General features: G+C 36.3%; 1 protein-coding gene across 3 annotated transcripts in view; it reads left to right on the top strand.

Moving 5' to 3' along the window:
* The window catches only part of Nolo (ADAMTS-like no long nerve cord), a 184,998-nt gene that overhangs the window by 124,398 nt on the left and 44,868 nt on the right, over positions 1-15,732 (top strand). For all 3 annotated transcript variants that reach the window (XM_077399691.1, XM_077399774.1, XM_077399600.1), the window contains exon 4: positions 686-785. In XM_077399691.1, coding sequence (XP_077255817.1) covers positions 686-785 — 100 coding nt within the window. The remainder of the gene's footprint in view (positions 1-685; positions 786-15,732) is intronic.

Raw genomic sequence — 15,732 nt, 5'->3', positions numbered from 1 at the left:
CCATTAGCTCATCTTTTATTTCTCGTGTCTTGGCACTTCTAAAAATTTCCCGACATCTTAACTGCATTTTTTTATGAATTATAATTCTATTTCGGAGAATTCGCCGTATTACTCTTACGAGAAAAATAACCTGAAGAAGAAATTCCAAAAAATATCCACGTATTTTCTCGAGCGTCACTTAAATGAATATACAGTTTGATTTAATACGAGATCTATACTAAGAAGCAAATGACGAGTAACTCACAAGAATTGTGTTAACTTTAGTCGAAATATTTAATGTAGAAATAATTTATATATAATGTTTTTCGAGTAAAGAGGACTTTGACTTATATATGATCGTATAATTGGCTTAAACACTTCAAATCATAAATGCGACACTGCTATTTAAATGTGCGAATGTATTTTGCACTTCCGAGCGAGGCCAACTTATACTTGTTAAGGTAACGCAATTTTCAGCGAATAAAGATCGCTCATGAAATTAGCATGAAGTAATAAATTGAATTAAGTATAACTGCGTCGCGACGGCACGCAGTGGTGAAATGCAATTAAACTCTTGACGATTTCAGCGCGCCTGGATTATGAAAAGTTTATTGAATAAGCGTGCCTAAAGGAAAGACATCCGGCCGAAACACGTTTAAAAAAGTCATTATACTTAATTTACTGACAAATTTTTTCGCTCTTTTAGGACGTGCGGTGGCGGAATCTCGCGACAACAGCGTCGATGCAGGCGTAGATCGTGCAAGGGGAAAATCTGGACTACCCGATATAAAATCTGCAATCCGGAGGTGAGTATTTCCCACGTTTAATTTGTCTGAGAACTTATCGCGTCGTGTTTCGTGTATCACATGGAAATTCTCAGCTTTATGGTATCTTTTTCTTACATGTATAATAAATTTTATCGCCATAACTCAATTTGTTCTAAAATAATGAATTGCTAAGATAAAAAACGAGTTTTAAATAAATTTTAGTGAGCAGTTATTTAAAAAATTAATTGTTCCATCACTAACAGAATCTTAAGGTGAATAGAACAAGCAAAAGAAGAAATTAGTGATAAAATATTATATTTAAACGCGAAATGTGTAGTCATAGCAGAAGGTTCAGCAAAATGTTGCCAATATAACGAAGTTAATTTCGCTCTTAAATCAGCAATTTTTAAAGGTAGCCGATAATTTTTAGATTAGAATACATCAGAAACGTATAAGGAGAACCAGCGTTTCGCTTTATACGTATTAGCGCATTCAAAGCGAATGTTATCAAGCAATGATGTGGGAAACCGGCCGCTATTGATTTTCCGTTATACGCAAATGTACATAGGTTGTATCTTAGATCTACTAGCTTTTTATTTAGGGATTCTTTTACGTGCGCCTGTTTGAAGCACGAGTACAACCGACTTTATCTAAAATTCAAAATAACACGTCTACGCGCAGTAAAGCATCGCGCGTATATCGCGCTTATATTGAAATATACATATAGACGCGTAGAATTTATAACTTCAGCTACTCTCGCGTATAAATCGCGTGTTCAATCGCGTTGCATTTAACAGTGCATTTAACAGACATCGGTATTTTTACGCTTATATCACGAGCGATTACTAAAATTACCGTGGAGAGGTGATGCAAGCCCTGATGACGAGCAATAATGCAAACGGATCGCGTCGATTGCGAATTAAATAACATTTATTGTCGCAAATCGTTCTTAAATATTTTAGCCCCGCGCTAAACATCTGCCGGCATCAATGTTGCACCAATCGAGATGCAAATTGGATACATGATGAATTCGATATTGATGTATAACAGTAGCCAACAGCGTTCCTCGTGTGTAAGCACGTTCTGCTGCATCGCGGCGAAAACCAATACGCACCGCGCTCTGCAGTTATCCCGGGGTACCCCCCGACATCACGGTATAGATACAGGTGACCCGACCTATATCCGTATCTGGGGCAAGTTTCGGAGAGAATGCGGCTGTACTATTAAACAGCTCGACTTTGACGCATGTCTTATCCGATCGATATCGCCACCCGCCAAGTCGATATTCTCCGTTATATTCTCAACTCCACTTAACTCGAATGGCTTGTAACGGAGAGAAACATACTTAGAAAGGATCGATATTAGTCACGAAAATCGCTGGTAACCCGAATCAAGAAGTTTAACGACCTAATATCGTTATTATTTCGCGAGAAAGCAATTATGTTCATAATCGTGTAACCACACTCGCGTGTCTGTTAATAGCCTCGTTGTAAATTTCATCGTGTTTAGTAGTAGTTTCATATTCCGCTTTTCTGCATTGTCTCTGTTCCTGTTTCGTTTTATTATTCAATACTTCTCGTTTAGGAATTGTGACTGTTTGCGTACGATATCTTTGTAGCATTACTTTTTAATTATCGGGATAATTTGCCTTTCCACCTTGTCTTCGATCGCCACAATTGAGAAATAAGAAAGGCGAAGGGGGGGAAGGGGAATTTCCATTGCCCTTAATCTATTTAATTCCAGACAAGATGACGGGTGCCTTTCGTATTGCTTGAAATTTCCAATAAATCAAACGTCGATCGAGGCTGACGTCGAAATCGATCACAAATAGGCACCGGCTTCATTCCGTGTGTGACCATGACGTGCTGGCACGGCGACGCTTCTTCCCGCGAGTGCATTTCACGATACTGCAGCTCCGTGCTGTATTAGTTACCGCCGCGCGTCACGTATTAATCAATTGCTGGAACAATAACGGTTCGATAATACGCGTATACGGGAATACGTCCTAAAGCCACTTTCAATATATAGAGCTTCTCCGTACAGCGCAAAAGAAATCAAAAATATGATTTAGATTATTTCCAATCGATTTGCCGCGCTGTAAAGTAAACCGCGTCGAAAAATCGCCGCCGCACATCGAAGTTCCGTGCCATTAGAGGTACCGGCTCTGTATATTAAACTTCTCAGATTCATCAGAGAGCGATTAGCGACGCCACTTTTCAGACCGATTAACACGCTTGTCGCATTAACGCGACGACGCTCGACCCAAATTGACGTCGTTAACTGACTCGCTCAGCACAACGGCGCGGGATCTCTCTCGAGAGATCGTATCCCGAGTTCTCGTAAAATCGTAAAAGTGCAAAGCGCCGTCGGTCCCAGATGGGAACGGCCTTTGTCGCCGGGCGGCCGCGCGACCGACGCGACGTGACATTCCGCCTGCGGGACGATGTTCGCCAGTTCGCCCCGACGACGCTTGACTTGCACGAGAAAATGCACTCGCCTATGTTCGTGCACGCGTTCACAGGCACGGCGCAACAAAGGTATATATCGGTGGCCGTCTACAAAGCCGCGTCGATCTTACCGAGACGCCTTGCCATCGACCGCGCGTTCTCTCACCTTTTCGCGCTTACTTCGTCCGCATACGTAACGCGTAATATCTTTTCACTTAACCGGTAACTGAAACGTTTTATTGTCCCTCGCTGACGGCGACAAGACTTACATCTCCGGATAATGCGGAAATACCGTGTATTATTACTATCTGTAGTTCTAGAACTACATTAGACTATATTGTATATATACTCACAATCAGCCCAATGTAAACGTGTACGTTGTCGTTGTAGTTCTTCTCATCACTTCATTATTTTCTGTTGTATCAACGCGCTCTAAAAAAGTGACCGAGAAAGAAGAAAGTACTTAATAATTCCTTCTGCAGCTCGCTTTATTATAAATATAACTGGGGCTTACAGAGAGCATACATATATTAGCTTTACGTTAGCTTTGACAACAAATAATAGTGTTTTATAAAATATTAGCATGCGCATACTGGTGGCTACAATTATGCAGGAGTTTACGACGCGACACGCAATATTATTATGCGCATGTATGCATGCATATCGCGTAATCATAAATACACCGTGCGATATACCGCAAGACAAACTTGTTGACAAATTTGCATCTTCGGCTTTGCGCGGGGTATAAAAGCAGCTACGGAAGTGACGGAAGGACGGGAAGAAAAACGCGAGTCCCGGCCTTCGTCAGGTATTCCGTTCGCACGATGAGCGTTAGCGGCACTATAGGTTTGAGCAGATTTCGCGAAATATTCTTCGTTTGCTGCATTAATCTTTCCGGATTATCCCTATGAAATGCGATAGCCTCGTAATTTTCTTACATTTTACACTGGCCTTTTGGATTTCTTGCGTATAAGGAACAATAACGAAGCATTTGCTGCATTTGCAAACTTTACGCGTCGCGAGTATATTTTCTTGTTAAATATATTTAAATATATAAAATATTTTTTTGTTAAAATATATTTTATTATTGACGGAGTACTAAAAATGTAAAAATTTTTAGGAACGTTACAAAAGAGAAACATTTATATCATTATCTTCTTTTTTTTTCGTGATTACGAATAGATGAAATTTATGTTACGAGAGTGAGGTTTTTTCCGACACTTTGTTCCTAAAATTTGTCGCATTTTTTCCTGTGTCAAAATGACATGGATTTTGTTCTCATCCGTGAGGCATCTCTCATTCAGGCTGATGGACAATTTTCCGTGAGCCATAAGTGCTGCCTCGCTTCTGTGCTTTTTATGATGACACATCCAATCGACATCCATGATTGGTCAATAGCGCGCGACCCTCTGTATAAATGACCGTCCGTGAGCCCGACAATTCTGATATTATCGATGCCTTGCAGCTATTGCTGTTGAAAAAGATTTGATTTATTATTGCCAGTGGCAATTTTGCACTGCAAGAAACAAAGAAACTTATGCTCACAAATGAACGAAAAAAACTTTTACGAGACGAACGTTTATAATTTGACACGGGCTGATGTTACATTATATAAAAGAAATATACACAAAATCTCCCCCTACAAAGTTTTTATAGCGTTAAATTTACTAACAAAAAATGTTTTTCGCAGAAATTTTAATCTCCTTGCTTTTAACAAAATTATTATTTCTTTTAATTTAAAAAAAAAATGTTCAGAGTTTTTCCATGAATTTTTATCGGAAGCGTAAGCGAAATTCCATTATGTAAATAATCGGGATAAACACAGTTGCGTTATCAATCCCTCGTGTACCTCAAACTTTTATCATGATTACGACCGCGCGACGATCGCGAGTAGTCATATTTGCATTACCAGTGCAATTCCAAATGTATCTGGTGATTTATCGTCGATAGATGGCAAGGTAGAACTTTTAAATCGATCGTTCGCAGGTCGTGATTGTGACCCACCAGACAGTCGGGGAAAATTGATAGGTTTCGTCACGGAACAAGTCCTTTCCAAGAGGTCTTCGCAAAGTAATCGAAGGTTACCGCGGCCAAATATTAATTGCTCGACTCAGAGGTCTTTGCTTAACGGGCGGTCTCCTTGGGGAGAGGCCGGAGACAATAATTTAGGGACGGAATGTTGTAAATTTCAAGTTAAAGTTCAACTAAGAAGGAAGTTTCGTCCGCGTAATACTTTTCCTTCGTCTCAACCCTTACTCCAAATTTCGCTACTTCTTTCATTTTTTCTTTGCGTACGGCAGTAAAAAAAAGCCCAAAGTGAGAGCGCATACAAATGTAGATTTAAAGATTCACTATTTCGTAAAAAGCGCTATGCATGCAATTATTCCGTTTGTATTCAGAGCTCAGGACTTTGCACGTGTATAAATGTAAATCCGCTAGTAACTCGGATACTTTTCCGGTGAGTGCAAAATGCGGAAACCAGAATTTAATTTAGTTTCATTGAACAAACATGTGCCTTGACCACACACACACACACACACACACACACACACACACACACACACACACACACACACACACACACACACGCACGCACACACGCACACCCACACGCGCACACACACACACACACACAATATAGCGATGCATAAGTGTGCACGTTGCTAAAGATCATCGTCGCACATGAGTATCAAGTCACTACGATTATAATATTTTCACAATGAGTCATTAAAATGAGACGTTTTTTAGTACGGCTTAGATACATGAAACAATTATTAAAAATGAAAGAACAACTCAGTTACATAGAATTATACGATTTAATTAAGTTTCATCTAGTGCACAATTGAGATAATAGCTGTAATAAAACATGTATGCTACCAAACTAGCGAGATAAATATTTATAGTTACTTCATAGTAAAATGTAATTATTGTTACATTATAACTATACTTAAAATGTTGAAATTAATTAACCTTGTTTTTACAGCAAATACCCGAGTAGAATCGCAATTATATTATGATTGTTATATATATGTATAAATTTATATAATTTAAACCAAAAACTTCAAGTATAATCATTAAATATATTATCTCTAAACATCGCTTGTAAAACTCATAATTTTCCGTAGTGCAAAACACACACACACACACACACACACACACAATATAGCGATAGCATAAGTGTGCAGCGTTGCTAAATGTATCATCGTTCGCACATGAGTATCAAGTCACTAACGATATACTGAATATTTTCACAACTGAGTTCATTAAAATGAGACGTTTTTTTAGTACGCGCTTAGACTACATGAAACATTATTACAAGAATGAAAGAAAACAACTGCAAGTTACATAGTGAATTATACGATTTAATTAATTTTATCTATGTGCACAATTGAGATAATAGCTTGTAACTAAAAAACAATGATATATGTTACCAGAAACGCTTTTGAGCGAGAAACATATTAATAGTTTTTACTTCAAATATATACAAAATGTAATTACTTGTTAATAAAATTGTAATTATCTCTAAATATTTGGTGAAATTAGATTAAGCCTTAAAATGTATTGTTTTCGGAACAAATGCAAATACCTTTGCTGACGTAGATCTCAAATTTATTTATTGTTATGATCTGTATATCTATACATATGTCAAAAAATTTCTATGTAACATGTTTTTAAAACAAAAACTTCAAGTTTATTAATCAATTAAAAATAAAGAGTAATTTTATTTCCAATTATATTACATGAGACAATTGTAAAATAATTACATTAATTTTAAAACATTTTGCTTAATAAAATCAATCGAACAAAGGAATTTTAGATTGATATTTTTAACTGTGCAAAGAATATATAGATGTATATTGCCACAAGACAATTATTTTTATTTTGAAGTACATCACGATGTTATAAATTATATTTCCACAACTCATCTCTTAAGCTTTACCATTTTTCAAAATGTGAAAGTTCTGATATTTTTATTAGGTACAATAAATGTAGGAATACTCGTGAAAGAGATAATCAGACTCGCTTTGTTCGTATAGCATTTACGCGGATACATATGCGCACAGGAAAATGAAGCAATATTATTTTCAGTGAAATATTCTGAAAAGGGACGTGGCCGTAAGTTTTATAATGAAAGCTTCTGCGTTACATCTTTCAACATCTACTGCATAGAAATAGTATCTCGATGAACGTAATAAAATTAAATAGTGCGCACAAAAGTCTCTATCCTGCGAAGGAATCGTGTACATCTCGCGCATTCTGATCTCTATTCTCACTACGAATTTTAAATATTACTAAATATGACACAGCGTACATTTAAACATTATTAAATAAGACAACGCTTTCTCAAATATTAGTGCTGGTCTACAACCTTGCTTTAAAGGGTATTTAAGCTCTAAGCCGTAAAAATTGACCAATCACAATCGAGTATTCTCCTGACATTCCATTGTGATTGGTCAATTTCTTACGGCTTAGAGCTTAAATATCCTTTAAAGGTTGTAGACCAGCACTTAAGTATTGTCTTTCAATATTTTCGAGAAATGTTAAATTGTAACTGTGATAATTCGTATGTCGTACTTAATAACGTCAATAACGATAATCCGCAATCCGGCTGCACAGAAAAAAGTGAATAAACCAAGTGAAACCGAAACGTGATTTACTCGCGACATATAGATGTGCGATCGTGTCCGAACCAGATCCGCAAGGGTTAACGCGAGTGTCCGCTCGCGTGCACATATTCGAATAATACAGCCGGTAAAACCGCGTATAGCGCGCATCGCGCGAAAACGATACCGTTGTAACTTTTATTAGAATCACCGTGACCGTAACTTTACAGGGATATTAATGTCGCGTTTGGCGCCGCGCCGCGCGTCGGTTATTCGTTACGCGAGATTTTTGCGGAAACGAGACACCGGATTAACGCGTAATGCGTTACAACATATACATACATTTGTAATGTATCCCCGCGGAAGCGACGCGTACTTGCCTTTGTCTCCTTTCTGATTCGGAGGCACGCAAACTCTGGATTTGCGATAATTCTTTACGTGCAAAAATATACATAAAAATGTCAAATAGAAATTATTAATTCGGATATCTCAAGATAATTAATGGGTTATTAATCTTCTACAGAAGTGACATTATTTTTGTCTAATATAATAAGAAGCTAATTTAAGTTCAGATTAATCTAGATTCTTGACAGAATTTAATTTATATTTATAATTAAAGAAATGATTTTTTTTTCTTTTTAAAAGACTTGTCGATCTAAGATATTACGCGCGATATAAGTTATTAAATTACGGCAAATGTATATAACACGTGTGAAGTTTGCTTGCGCTAGTTGCTAAGAAAATGTACAAATCGAGAAAGCGGATGAGCAATCACGTTGAAATATATTTTGATCGTTTGCGAAGGGGTATTTGCTTATGCAGTCGGCGCCGTCGCAACTTTTATTAGACACCCCCCCCCTGTAACTGCAGTTTTACAAGGCTATTAATATCGCGTTTAGTACAAGCAGGCCAATGATGAATCTTGTTACGTCGCGGAGATAAATAATGGAACTTCCTTACGGAGCTAAATGCGCCGGACTCGTGCATAATGCATTACTTGCAATTCCACGATGCGCAAGTAATTGCGGACGACAGGAGTTAGGTGAATTATTATTCTCGAGGTAGTGTCTGCCACTAGAAACTATTGATGACAGCGCTGTGAATGTTCATAGCGGCAATTAACCGGTTTATTATTATCAAGATTGCATAAATTATTACATCTTTATATAGACTAAATGAAGATTTATATAGACTGAATATCTGAATGAAGGTTTGACAGCTAAAACAATTGTAGAACATAGGTACAAGAACTGAAAATCTCAGGCACATTTATCTTTTATTTATTTTTTTTATTTGAGACCAGCTACATATGTCTTATCTTCTTCTAATGACATATGCAGATTTTTCTCAATCAAAGATAATTTCTTGAATTTTATTGACTTTTAATATCACGTTCTTTAATATTAAGGTAATTATAATAAATATTTTTAAGAACATGACGATATTACAAATAATCACGATGTAAACTTGAAAGATAAATGTTTACGGTCCTAATTAAATTATCACAAATTTAAAAAAACGGCTGACAGACGATACTCGCCTTTTCGAATCGTTATCAGCATCGAATTTGTTAATTTGCTGCGCGCAATGGTGTTCTCTAAATATCAGAGCCACCGTTAGTTACTCCCATGTTTGTCGCGTTTTATTTATCAAAACTCGAAAGTTGAACGATACACAGTCGACGTTGGATTGAATTACATGTGACTGACATGTCCCAGTGGTACGACAATTCTGACACTCACCGTTCGCTACAGTTTGTGATGCATGCATCGCTGCGACAAGCATGTGGCACGGCCAAATGGTTCCCTTTTAAGGTCACAGCGTATAATTCACTATACGCGGTTGCGTGACCTGACAATTCGGGGAAAAATAACGCGAGAGACGACACGATCTCTGGGATAATTAACAAATTACAAATTATTATGTTTACTAACGGACATCCACTTCCGCAAAAATTTTGTTCAAATCGACGCGCAACAGTACTCTATATATCACTCTGCATTCATATTTCATTTACACGACAATTTAAAGCGGGGTTTCTGAAACGAGTGGTTTAACTATCTCTTTTCTAGTCATTTAAAGAAAGACATACAAGATTTCAAACTACTGTTAAAGAGATCACCATATTATTGTGCATCAAAGCAAAATGCATGCATTTTCACTATTACAATCATTGAACGCTTGAAATATTCTTTTACGTTAAACAAATATCAAATAGTATATTGAATCAAAGTATCCATTGTGACTGCGCGTTTAAGCAGATATGTGCATATTAGGTATCATGATTGCACGTAATCACGGCTACTTTAGAGATGCAGTGTACGATCAATTGTGCAATAGATAGACGACTATTTACTTATTATCTCGTTAGTGTAAATCGTGCTCTCGCGATGTCAAAAACAGGTTTGCACAATTAGAGGCGATGCAAATCTCGTGCTACGTCGCACGAGGCGACTCGAGGTCGCGTCTCAAAAGAATTACTTCTAGGTATATACAACCAGAAAAACACATCTAGAAAACGAACCTCGTCACCCTGGGTAAATTTCTTCCCGACGCTAATTTCGTTCTCTCTCGGCGCTCTCGACGTACATCCCAATATCTCCAGTTAACCGCGAGCGAAAAAATGCGCAATGCAAACGATGAATTGTCGACGGTCCGAAGGAAGTTCGTCAGCGCGGACCCAGTTACGCGAATTACACCGGAGCAGAGGCCATCCGCGATTGCGGCGGTCGGGAAGAATCACGACGAATAAAATGAGCGAAGAAAAGGGAACACAACACCATTGGTATAACGAAACGGGGAGGCGTGCACTGAATTCAGATTCCCGGTCGCTTCCACAACTGTCGTCCTTCCAGCGTTTACCCTCTCGGTGTCTCTGTCCTGGTTCTCTTTGGTTTCCCTCGGCGCACTGTGTTAACACTCGTAATGGCGCGGTGTGTATTTCAGCGAGGTTGTGCCCTGCCGACGTTTTACCAGCGACGAAAACAAGGGAAATTCATTTGCGGAAGCGAGACGAAAATTTCGGCCGCCGCCGCCGTCGTCACCGCGACGCGATAACGCGGCGAGACGGCGAGAGGTTTCGCGCCCCGGTCGATAAGACGGCCGTGCCAAGTGCGATTAAAATTAATTTAGGGTTTTGGGATTCCAAAGGACGGAAGGAGACTAATGAAGCCGAAGTTGAACTGAGAACCGCCATTCACAAAGCTGAATAGTTCCACAAACGTGAACGCTCTCTCTTGTAGGCAAACAAATGAATATATTAAGTAGCAAATGTAAAATAGCACAAAAATTTTATTTGGATTAAATTGATTGAAAGAATTATTTGAAAATACTTTCCTTAGGTATACGAAAAAGGCAAATTTTATTTTAGTCAGAGTTATTCGAAATTAGCACATGTTATGAATAACAAATGTTTAGGTTTTAATATAATAGTTAAACAATTAAATCAAGAAATTAAATTCTGTTAATTTTCCAATGTGGTATTATTAACGAGCTTAAATTTGGATTAAAATATGAATCAAATTAGATAAATTAAATCTGTTACAGACGAATTAAATCACGCAGTAGGTGATAATAATCTTGTCTTATATATTTATCCGTTAATTTATTTACAAAGAATTAAGTAAATTGAAAATATACCAACAAAGATAAATTAAAATTGATTATTTGGCAAATAAATGGCTAAAGCAGTCATTGATTAAAATTAAGTTTCCTTTTAGATTAAAATGCTCGTTAGCCGTTAGTTGGATTATGAAACCTTCTATAGAAATTCTGATGCAAATCTACTTTACTCCGATCATCTTCCCTTTGATTTGGTCAAAAATGTTCAATTATAATTTAGAATTATAATTTGCAAAAATATCCAAATTTTTCCAATATAGATTAAGAAGATCTTATGAAATTGCAAGTTAAAGATGTACCTCATCGTTATTATCATAAAGCAATAAATGATAATAAGATCTTTCCACAAGGATATCTTAGTATATACATATTAAACTGAGAATTTTAGACTTTAAAAAATAATTGATCCAATCAGTTGAATTTATCTAAATAACGGATAAGTATTAAATCTTAATATCCTCATCTTTTTTTATATTTTATTCAAATTATTCTAAATTCTTTTTCTTTAATATGCACCTGAATGGATTACAAACTTGATTAAGATTTACATAGCACATTATATTTCTGGTACTTTTTTTCTTTCTCTGTTTATTAGATATTTTTTTATACCAATTTAACAAAGATTTGCTTTTTTTCATGTATGTCACAGTGAGCTAAAGCGAAGTTCATACGTATCTTCCTACGAAAGTAATGATTCTACTGTCGGAAAATTATGTAGATAGTGGTTTCTCAAATTCCCCATTATGGTCTGCGACAGTTAGGAGTTAAATTTAATTAATTGCGTTTAATAGTCTTTTGTGTATAACATATACTACGTTTACGCGAGCGTTAATTCTGTACTAACTTACGATAATTTCTTCGCGTAAACGGGATTTTCCTTTGCGTAAACGGGATTTTATAGTAACTTACGATAATTTACTCCGCGTAAACGAGTGATATATCGTAAGTTACTACAGAAGTAACGCTCGCGTAAACGTAGTAATAGTGTGAAATAAATTTTGGAAGGCTGTCGCATAAGCACACTGTACATTAGACAAATTTTCATAGCTGGAATGTGCATACTTGTAATCTCCGCGTATATTTATTCGAAACCTCAATGCTAACATAAAAGCTGCAGTCGCAAATCTCTCGCAAAAGGAAGAAGAATAAATCCGCGCAACTTACAACTTTGCGTATTTTAAACATTTTACCGCGTATACCGAACAAGTTTCAAATTTTTTGAATTGAAAAAATAGCATCCCAGAAAATTTCGTGAAGTTCTCGACGCATAAAATAATAAAAAAATCCGTAATTCGTAATAATTTATTTACCGCGCGTGATACACCTCACGTTTTGGTATTAACACACGAGTAATTTATTCGCCAATCGTTTCATAGTGACAATATTTACTGACCGTATTGTGACGACGCGGGACGCGAACTTGGAGCCGGACCGACAGTTAATAATAAACTGCGATAAACATATTGATCCGCGTAACCAGTTATATAATGAACGACGGTGATCGTATCAACATTCCATTTACATCTCGCCGACCATTTTATTAAACCAATTAGCGCGCATTTTGTCATTTCTATCGTTAATCAAAGGCCGCTTTTGTTAATAATGAAAGACATTGTTATACCCCTAAATTATCAGATCGCTTATCTTGTAGTCAATTAAGGATTGAAGTCACTGAGGGTGTGTCAACAATGAAAGCGCGTTGAAACTATCGCAACGTAATTATCAACTTTGTTTTGTGATGATAATAATAATTGCAATGACTAAAGAATATTTCTGTTTATACCATATTTTAAGGACATCTTCTTTCTTTTCAACAGACCGAGATCGGTTGGTAGCGCAAATTGATACACATATCTATAAATTAGCAGTTAGAATAATGGTCCGAAGCCGGAACTGTTGAGAAAAATCCAAGACAGGTATTCGTAATTGATGGATATGTTCGTTGCGTAAATAAATAAAACTAATGGATGCGAGCCGCTCAAATGAAGCCGATCAGTCATGCTGTCTCGTATTTTTTATTTTATTTAAAAAAAAAATGCTAGTATCGCGACATGTGCAAAATACACAAGCCCACGTAGCAAGACGGACGATCTGCGCGTACTGGAATATCTGCTGATAACAACATTAACGTGAACGGTAAAAGGGCGGAACTGCATTCTGCGCAAGACGACGGCAATAAAAGTGTGTATAGCGCCCCGGACTGGCGCGGGGATATTTCAGGTCGTCGCCGCTCTCTGCATGCTTCGATATAGTAGAACGAAATCATTGCCAAATCCGCGCTATACGCATTCGTGTTTCAGCTAGTGTATATCGTTACGTCAGGATGGAATAAAAATACGAAACGTAGGAAACTCGGATGTTGGGCGTACGCGAAAAATTTAAAGTTCAGGAAACTATCATTAAAATTTTGTTTCTATCGGATAATCTCTCTTTCGCCTCAAAACGAGTTTCGATTCTCTGGAGAGAGAGAAGAGGGAGGAGGAGAAGAGAGGAGGGGAAAGAGAGAGAGAAAGATATTCGGGTATATATGCGATACAATAACGCGTTTTTTATTTCTTCATAGAGGAAGCTTTGTTTTCGTAAGTTCGTATATGAACCTTTGATTGCGTATAAAGTTGGCTCTAATCAACCAAATTTAAAAAAATTATGTCTAAAATAGGGGTAAAAAAAAACAAAAAAAAGATTGTTTTTTGAGTTTTTAATGTCAATATGTTCAGAGTGTTCTAAAACGTCGAAATATTGCATTAAAAAAATGTCAGTATGTGTGTATGTATGTATGTGCCAAATTTACAGAAATTTCTATAACTCCAGAATTGATCAATCAAATCTTAACGAATTATATATGAAATAGGGGTAGAAAAGACTGAAGAATATAATAGAATTAATAAAAATTGTTAATAATAAAGGGGTTACCAATTTCTGTTAAAAAAAGTTTACCAAAATTTTTTAATTTTATTATATTCTTCAGTCTTTTTTTTTTTTCTATTTCTATTTCATATATAAGTCTTTAAGGCCGGTATTCATAGTCGAGCCTTATATCCAAGATCGTCTTAGATGTAGTCTTAAGGCGTCATCAGGCAATCAGAGGGCCGTATTAACATCTTAAGACATCACTTCCTCTATGAGGAAGCCAAGTGCAAACTTCTAATTTGCACAATTTTTTTAAACCCTTCGAAATTAGCGGCATTACCGCATGCATCTTTTTTTCCTTTTTCTTCTATATATTTTATAAAATATCCGCTCTCCTATACCAAATTTGAACTCACCGACAGTAGTCGAGAATTAATTAAGCCGTCAGAGTAGTCGCGTACAGTTTCAGAGATCGGAGCGGCGCTAACTTTGTACGTAATTCGATGACCACATAGTGGACGACATTGCGCTTCACTCTGCGTTCATTTTAAGAAGGATCTCGATAACATCATCATGCAATAACAAAGTGTAATTTAAACTTCTATTTAAACCCGAAAAAAGTGTAGATTATTCTAGTTCTTAATAGATTATTAAAAATGACGAGGTACTGAAATAGTTATCTTCAAACTCAAGAACTGCATAAATCGATCGAAGATGTACATATAGTAAAAAGACACACACCGTGTGAAAAAAATTAATTTAATAAATCACTTTTAAGTATTTTTAAAGTATTTTAAGAAACAAATTTTTCTCCGTCTCTCTCTTTCTTTCTCAGGCTCGAGACAAGTTATAAACAAGATATTTTTAAGATATATTGTCCTTATTCTAAAAATACAAATTAGTTATAAATACGATATTTAACCTATATATCTTTATTGATATGACATAAAAATTATACTAATAAAATATGACAAAAGTTTTTCTCCATAATGCATCGTTGCGATATTCAAATCGCTACAAATATCGCTTGTTTATATCTGTTAAAACTTAATAGAACCATTTGCATTAATAAATTAATTGAATCAAAATTGCGCAATATGTACAATTCGTAGATATTAAATATTAATACAACGATAATGATTCCTACGAATTGCATTGAATTGTTTCGAAATCAACGTATCCGAAATAGAGGACGTTTGTTACCGAAATTACACCATAATTGGAATCACGAATTAAACTATAACATTTGATACGATTCAACATTTAGTAAGAGAATCTTCCGCCAAAATTAATCGAAATTTGACTGAATAGAATTCACGAGATATATATAGCGCCAATCTCGAATGCATTATTAATCAGATGAATATATCATCGCGTGCTCCAGCTTCAAACTCTTACAACTTTACTTGTCTGTAATAATTTGTAATTGTCTATCACTATTGTGTACCAGCACTGTGAAGTCAA

Source organism: Temnothorax americanus, unplaced genomic scaffold, assembly GCF_048541705.1.
Source record: "Temnothorax americanus isolate GAGA-0224 unplaced genomic scaffold, ASM4854170v1 Scaffold1, whole genome shotgun sequence".
Lineage (NCBI taxonomy): Eukaryota > Metazoa > Arthropoda > Insecta > Hymenoptera > Formicidae > Temnothorax > Temnothorax americanus.
Note: the sequence above shows the minus strand (reverse complement) of the source record. Positions and strands in the feature narration are given on the sequence as shown.